At 43.5% G+C, this 8,208-nt stretch overlaps 2 protein-coding genes across 2 annotated transcripts in view; both read right to left on the reverse strand.

Annotated features, from left to right (window-relative positions):
- Positions 1-3,884: 3,884 nt before the first annotated feature.
- C1H11orf97 (chromosome 1 C11orf97 homolog) lies at positions 3,885-6,247 on the reverse strand. Its single transcript, XM_015852303.2, has 3 exons — positions 6,108-6,247; positions 5,525-5,629; positions 3,885-4,050 (listed from the first exon to the last, which is right to left on the reverse strand). The coding sequence occupies exons 1-3, from the start codon at positions 6,196-6,198 to the stop codon at positions 3,908-3,910; spliced, it is 339 nt and encodes a 112-aa protein (XP_015707789.1). The 5' UTR covers positions 6,199-6,247; the 3' UTR covers positions 3,885-3,907.
- A 240-nt stretch (positions 6,248-6,487) lies between these two features.
- The window catches only part of ANKRD49 (ankyrin repeat domain 49), a 3,027-nt gene continuing 1,306 nt past the window's right edge, over positions 6,488-8,208 (reverse strand). The window contains exon 2 of the mRNA XM_032443258.1: positions 6,488-7,422. Coding sequence (XP_032299149.1) covers positions 6,964-7,422 — 459 coding nt within the window. The 3' untranslated portion in view covers positions 6,488-6,963. The remainder of the gene's footprint in view (positions 7,423-8,208) is intronic.

An 8,208-nucleotide genomic window follows, 5' to 3' on the forward strand; every position in this document is an offset into this window, starting at 1 on the left:
GTTGGACGGGGCCCTGGGCAACCTGATGTAGTAAATGTGTATGTTTGGTGGCCCTGCCAGGCAGGGGGTTGGAACTTTGTGATCCTTGAGGTCCCTTCCAACCCGGGTCATTCTGTGATTCTGTGATTCTGTGTGCTTTACTTTTAAGGAGAGCTCATGGTTGGCTCACATTCAACTTACTGTTCACAGAGCCCCAAGGTTCTTTCCAGCATGGTTGTTTATCAGCTGGCCTGTCCCCTCCTTGCACCAGTGTAGGGGAGTTTCCTGCTCCATGTGCAGAATGTTTCTCCAGGAGTCTCTGAACCAAAGTTGTTCAAGCTGGCACATCAACCCCCCTTTTTCTAGTTCAGCATTGTCTTCAATATGATGTGCTATCTAACAGCAAAATAAAACAGCGTGCCATAATCACAGCGCCTGACTGGACAAACAACACTGATTTTAGTCACAGAACAGGAGTTTTGGTTCTTCAGCCATTTCTGCAGGTAATAAGTATTTTGCTTATTTGAAGACTAAATGTTTGCGGTTTCTAACAGCTGTAAATGTGTTTTCCCAGCTGGCTTCCCCTTGTACTCTGACTCACCCTATTTTGTTACACGGAAGAAGCATTTAAGCCTAAGATTCTTTGAAGTTATTTGTCAGCTGTCTTGAAAAACACATTTTAAGAGGCACTGAAAGATGCTGTATTTTCACGCACAGCTATCAAGTCAGTTGTTCCACCAACCAGGAAAATCCCATGCATTTCTTATCCTAAATGAGCAGCTTAGAAGAGCAGCACAATCTATTTGATACCAAAATTACACTGAAGAGTGACTTTGAAATCTCTTCTTCATCAATAGCCCCCCTGATAGCGATGCACGTGACTGCACATGCAGCAAATGTGATGTTAAAATCTCCTGCCTGACTACAGTTCCACTTGTGACCGAGCCGAGCTGTGTTAGAACTGTATAAAGTTCTAAATTTTGGAAATGAAATAATATAAAACAAGGCACAAGAGGAGCTGATGGTTATAGCAAAAAATCACAGAGTCCAATCCTACGTCATCCACGTGTAATTGTAAAAAAGGAAACAAAACCACCAAGGAACAGAAGTTTAGTTGCACAAAGTTGGCACTGAGACTCTTCATAACAATAATCAGTTTGGCTTAAATAGGATTTGGATGCTCAGAAACAAATTCCATTCCACCTCTTAAAAGCACACCTTAGGAAAGATGTGAATTATCAGTTTGTGATGACACTGGGAATAAGGAACTCTGGCTTTAAGTTATCCATCAGTTCAGTTTCTTCACTGTACAAAGTAGTTCCCTCCTTTAGAAATACAGCAATATTTGGTTATGTCATTGCAGGACAGATGTCTGGAAAGAATTCTGGCCTCAGCCCAGCGATCCAGCCTGTCAGATCCCTCTGCAAGACCTTCCTTCTCTCAGGCAGATCAGCACATCCTCCCAACTTGCTGTCATCTGCAAACCCACAATAAATTTCTTTATTGTCAAGGTGGAGCAGAAAATGTGAGCCTCCATCATTTGCAGAAGAGAGCCTCCAACTAGTATTATGATGTCCCCCTGCATGGTTCAGGCTCAGCCATCAGTTACTTTGCCAGGGAGAGCTTCAGGTCCCTCATCTGCTTCTACAGCATCGAAGCTATTCTGTAGCTGCCAATCTGAAGGCAGGAAAGGACCCTTCCTCCTGGTGCCAGAGGTCATGAGCTTCCCACCTTCTTCATCATGGAAATCTATTTTTGAGCCTGATAAGCACTGACTCTGCTTACCCTATACCCTTCAGTATATATTTCTCCTGAGCCTTCTCATCTCAGTGCTAAGCACTCCTTGCTTTCTCAGCATCTCATCAGTAATGTCCTTTAATCATCTTCATGGCTACTGGCTGGACTTGCTTCAGTACATCTCTTTCCAGCCTGTGGTTGTCCATCCTGTCATGGTACAAAGGATTATTCCTCCCTGGCAGCAGGACTTGGCATTTCCCTGGACTGAACTTCATGAATTTATTCTCTGTTCAACTGTGACACCTATAGATTTCCCTCTGAATGGCACCTACCTGGTGTATCAGACGCTCCTTCTCATTTTGCATTCTCTGCACACTGTTCCATTGTCCAGGTCACTACGGAAGATGTTAAAACAGTCAAATCTTGGTTTTCTCAGCCTGCAACTCCTCCAGCTGGACTTTATGACACTCATCACAGCACAGTGAGATTGGCTCTTCAGCTCATCTTCCATCCACCTCACTGTACATTTATACAACCTGTACTTCATCAGTTGTCAATGAGGCTGTTGGTGCAGATAGAGGCTCTAGCAAGGCTTTTGATGCAGTAAAAAACGTCAGCTGTTCTCCCCTCATCCTCCAAGCAAACCAGCTTTTGAGTTTGTAAAAGTTTTCCCTTCATAAATCCTTCATAAATAGAGACATCACAGGCTTATTTATGTTAAATGTTTATTACGTTGAGCTTGATATTGAATCACAAACTCTTGGCCCAGGAATTGCTGAGTTTAATGCATATTAAGAAAAGTTAAGGCATCTCTTCAACTACGTTATGATTTTCTGCTGGAACTTTGAATCACTCAGCAACAGAGAAGAAATTATGTCAATGGAAACAGTTTGATGAGTATAGGAACTGAACCCAGCTTGCTTCCAGTTTTTTCTTGTTTGTATCTCTTCCGCTGTCCTTCCTCTCATGCTACCTGCCTATTCTGCTTCAAAACAGGCAGTAAAGGCAGTGAGGAGAAGCATCACTTCTCCCAGAAGCAGCCCTTAGGAACAAAGAACATCTACATTCCCATGAAAGACAACAAATCCCATACAGTTCAGCACCAAAATAAATGTGAATAACCTGTCTCGCTTTAAGTCTGTGCTTTTCACACCAATCCTAACGAGACAGGAAAGAGATGAGAATCTTTAAAGACTGTGCTTTCACTAGAAGTCTCAGGCCATCTTATGGCCATCTCTGAACTCTGAGGCTTTTATTGTATTTCGAGTACATACCAGAAGTGACTGAGCTTAGAACCTGGCATGGGTTAGGCCATCTCATTTGTGTCAGTCAATCATTTATGGGCAACAGGGGCTGGTTTTTAAGAGGCCAGAATTTCTAGAGTTCACGAGATCAAGACTGAAAGAAAGAGGAGCTGAAAATCATGCAGCTAGCTTTATTTTTAAAGAACTAGCTCTTAACATGATACGGAGCTTGTTTTAATGGCAAAATATGCCGAGTCCATGTGTTCTGCAACCTTATAGCACTAATAATGCTCCTCTTTATAAAGCTAATGAATACAGTGTTTCCTTAGGGTTAGAAGATCTCGCTTCCCACTACAAAGTTAGCACATTCCAGTAGAAGAGAAGTGGACATATTAAGATGACTACGCTTATAACCACCAACTCATAAGGAATAGGTCCATTCCTGGAAAGCCACATCCAAATGGCTACAAAGAAAGAAAGAGGTGCCTAAGGGAACCAACTAAACTTTGCAAGTAAATGCAAAAGTGCCTGGGATGGTGCCTAGATCAACCTCTTACTAGGAGACATGATGGAGGAGAAGGGCTTTTCCATATATTTCAATTGGTTATGGCTGAATGCAAAGAAGGGGAATTAAGGTTTATTGCCTACATGTAACCAACACTCACCAGCCATCAATAGGAAAGAAGTGATTATTCCCCATGATTCAGAGTATTAAACAAGGGTACTCAACACAGCACTCCTAAGCAGGTTTCTTTTGCAAAGATTTCAAGTCTGTTGGCTAATTAATAAAGGTGGGTTAGCTCTGCAGAAAGGTGCCCAAATGTGTAAGGCTGTATAGGTCATCTGATGGAAAAGTAACATCGAACAAAATAGATACGCAGTCCAGTCAACTACAAAAAGAAACATAAACCAACAACTTCAAAGTGAGTTGTTATAGGCAAAGATTCTTATTGTTGACTCTTACTTTTCATTCCTACATGCCTTGAGTAGATCTGAGGTTGCAAAAGTAAATCATTTCTGTTCTGCGATGCTGGTTGCAGGCTTCCGAGGGAGAAATTCTTTTTCACGTTCCAAACTCCTTTCAGAGCCGCTGTTAAAATTAGTCAAAATGATACTGTTAAAACTGATTATTTTAACTTGTTCTAAAGCTGGTGGAACATTTAAAAGATAGTCCCTTTGGTCAGTACTGTAGTTAGACATCAGTAGGGACAACGCTATCGGCATCCTCCACCGTTAATGGAAAAGAGTGACATCTTCAGAGAGTAATTTGGTAATGTCTATTCATATGATCGAATTGAAATCCTACAGACAATTCTGACCCAGTGGCAGATAGTCATCTTAGCTCTTAGCTATTAGCAACATTAGGCACAAGAGTGGACTGAGCACACTAATGCTAACATCTACAACTTGCCCAGATCCCATTTAACATCAATGGGAAGAGAGCACTAACAGAGAAAGACCAATGCAAAGCCAGCCAGAACTGTGCTTTCAAAGTGCCTTTTCTTCTCCATTTAATAGAAACAGAGTAAGTAGCTCATTTGTCAGTGTGTGCCTAAGGAGCCTAACCACGGTCATGCAGTTGCAGGTTCAAATAGTTTAAATTTGACAGGATACTGACCGACTTTTGTACATTTCCATCTGTGAATCCAATTTGAAATTCATTTTGAGTAAATTTACTTTGGGGTTCTAATCCTAAACAGGAGAACACAAAGACCTTTTCCAGACTTGCCTGGATTTGGAAATACAGGCAAAATTTAAGGCCTTGCTACATTTGTAGAAGACGTAATGATTAAGAAAGATTATGGTGGACCTAATTCAATAAAATGCAGCTTAACATAACCGAGCTTTACTCTGAGAGATAGAATGCAGGGCTACAGAACAAGAACCACTTATTATGGAGGAAAAGTACTGTGGATTTAGGAGTGCCAGTTGACCAACAGCTCAACACCCTAGTGCTAATGTTAGCTCCAGGTGTTAGCAGAGACATAACTTAAATGAAGGAGAACATTCTCTGTACAGGCTGCTAATGATGCAAATATTGAAACGCCTTGTTCCTTCTCAGACTTACATTTCCTCATTTTCTACTGTATCAGCTCTGTAACCTTCAAGCTGCCTAAACACACTGATTTTCTTACTGCTTTGTTTTATTTCCCTTTATTTGCTTTTACCTCAACTTCTTCTTTTCAATACCCACTTCAGTTCTAAGCAGCAGAAGGTAGACAATGAACTCTAGTAACTACGACACCTCCTTCAAGGAAAGAAGTAATAAAATCTCACTTCTTTCCAAGAAAGTAGTACCCAAACTGCTCGACCATTCGGTATTTCTTTCTCTTTCATTAAGCTGATAGATCACACGGACTTATGTGTTCTCTACAGTCTCATAACGTCATGCTAAAGAATTAGATGATATATAATTCTCGTGTTGTTAAATGTTCACTAGAACAGTACATAAGACTGAGTTTTTGTTTAGTTTGGTTTTTAAATAAGTAATTTTGCTACATTTAAACCTTTTCTGTTTCATTTGCCCCGACAAACGCTTTCCATTTGCTCACAGGGAGGATTACCTGCAGCTGGATGTCTAGCGTGGCATTCGTTTTTCCAAAAACAGAGCTCTTCTTCAACGATCTCTTTAACTCTCTTACATGGCTCAACATGCAGAAAGTCCTTCCCTGTGTCAGCAAAACACATCACACAAGAACCAGTTGTTTTAACCTCCCTAATGCTGGCGTGTTTTGATGGATGTAATTTCATATTTTTTTTCCTATTCTTCTTGCTTTAACGCACTTTAAGATAGATTTAGAGACCCAATAATGTTCATCAACAGGGCTCAGTAATAACACGGGATGCTGCAGCCAAGGCAACCCTGTGCTCCAGGGAGCTGTGGTGACGGATCCCTCCATGGTGAACAACCCCGGGTGGAGCTGAGGGTGGGTGGAGGAGGTCTCACACCCCATGACAGCAGGCACCGCACCCCGTAAGAAGGCAACCCTACACCGGGAAGCCCAGGGAGGGATGTGACAGCTCCCCTCCCCACCATCCCCTCCCTCTAGCGATTTCTGGAGCCCTCAGGATGAACCCAGCGCCCATCAGCTGTGGGGACGGGAGGAGCGGGCCGGGCAGGGCGAGAGGAAGGGATGTGGAGCTCACGGGGCTGCCCGCCTCCCGCCGTCTCGCTGCGGCCATCGCCGTCCGCCTTCTCGGCCGCCCCCGCTGGTTGCCGGCTGTTGGCCGCCCTCATGGCCGCCTCGCCCGGCGGGTACGAAGCGAGTGGGGCGGTTGCCGAGGGAGCGGGCGCGTTCTGCTCGGGCGGGCCGTGCTCGGGCTGCGGCCGCACATCGCCATCTTGTGGCTACCCCGGGCAGTAAAACCTCTGTCAGACCTGAAAGCCCAGCTCACATTCAGCTACCAAGAACCAGCCATTAGGTACTACACGATTTGGGCAGCTGAAGTTCCTACTAATAGTTCATTTGATTTATGGGAACAGGCAATTTCATTGGCTATTGAGCTTTTAATTAAACACATGACAATTAAAACACTTGACCCTAAATGTTTTATTTTATGACAGGCCTTACACCAGATCACCGAGCATTTTGTAAGTCACCCAAGGTTAAGTTACATTCATTCCACAAGCAGCTTAAAAAAAGGTCCTCAAAAAATAATCTTCTAGTGAGCTGTAATAAACTCTGCATAACCATAACCTGAATTCTTTCACATCACACACATAGTCCAGTTTTCCCTCCTGCTTTGACATGGATAAACATTCACAGACCAAACGTCCCTCCAAATATGCACTTACTAAGCACACGCTCACTGAAATCATTCACTTTGTGTATACCCTGATAACAGTAACAGCACTTCAAGGTATGAGGGAAACCACTGAGTTGAATTGCTAAAGGTGAGATTTCGACTGACAAGGATGTTTCAGCACCTTAAATGACAACACAGATGCTGTGTGACAAACGAGAGGCAGTAAAACTCACATTCACAGGCTTAACCACAGCTTTTAAGGGGACACGGCATTAATGCAGTCCTCTACTATTTCAAAAAGGTAGTGGTATATGTCAGTCCTCCTAGCAATGTCAAGGGCAGTTTCATCCAAGTTATTTTTCAGGTCTGCTTTTATGTAGCGATTCATCAGCAGAAGTTCGAGGGTTTCCCTACTGTTTTTGTTCCCTGCAGCAATATGTAAAGGCGTCAATAGACCATTTGTCTGAGCGTTGATGTCTGCACCCTGTTGAAGTAAGAACGCAGCCACTTCTGTATTGTTCCACTTGCATGCACTGTGCAGGGGTGTCCAGCCATCCACTGTCTGGGCGTGAATATCTGCCCCATGGGCAACCAGCTCCTGGGCCATGTCCAAGTGCCCGCTGTAGGAAGCTCGATGGAGAGGAGTGTATTGATCTTCATCACGAGCGTTAACCGGAGCCAGCTTTTCAGAAAGGAGCCTCCTCACTGTAGTCAGCTATTGAAGGGAAACAGGGAATTTAATAGGAACCTTTGGAAAAAAGACACACCACTTCTATTGTTAGAATCACAGAATGACCCAGGTTGGAAGGGACCTCAAGGATCATGAAGTTCCAACCCCCCTGCCTGGCAGGGCCACCAAACATACACATTTACTAGATCAGGTTGCCCAGGGCCCCGTCCAACCTGGCCTTGAACACCTCCAAGGACGGGGCATCCACAACCTCCCCGGGCAGCCTGTTCCAGCACCTCACCACTTGATTAGTGGAAAGTACAAAAGACTGAGTGACAGAAAATCTTAAGGTGAAATCAATTATTATTACTTGAAACAGAGATACAACAGTCTGGCATAAAAACACAACTGTGATTCAGCTCACTCAATGTGGGGCATTCAGCTGCAGCACCTCAAGGAGTATTTCTGCCTCGGATGAAACACATGCCTCCACACAACTATAGGTGCCTTTTGTGTACATTTATTTTCAGTGGCAGCCTGTTACACCCTCCCCACCTCAGTTAAAACACTCACATACCATGAAGAGTCTGGCACACTCCTGATTTGATCCAAGTTTAAGAACAGTGCTGCTGCTTTAACTCTGATGCACACTCAAAGTTTTGAGGCCGAGAAATATTTTAGCGTGTGGAATACAAATCATAGAATCATAGAATTACCCAGGCTGGAAAAGACCTTGAAGATCATCAAGTCCAAATGCAGCCTAACCAGTACCCTAACTCTAACAAACCTCTGCTAAATCATCCCTGAGCACCACATCCAAATGGCTCTTAA

This window comes from Coturnix japonica, chromosome 1 (genome assembly GCF_001577835.2).
Source record: "Coturnix japonica isolate 7356 chromosome 1, Coturnix japonica 2.1, whole genome shotgun sequence".
Classification (NCBI taxonomy): Eukaryota; Metazoa; Chordata; class Aves; order Galliformes; family Phasianidae; genus Coturnix; species Coturnix japonica.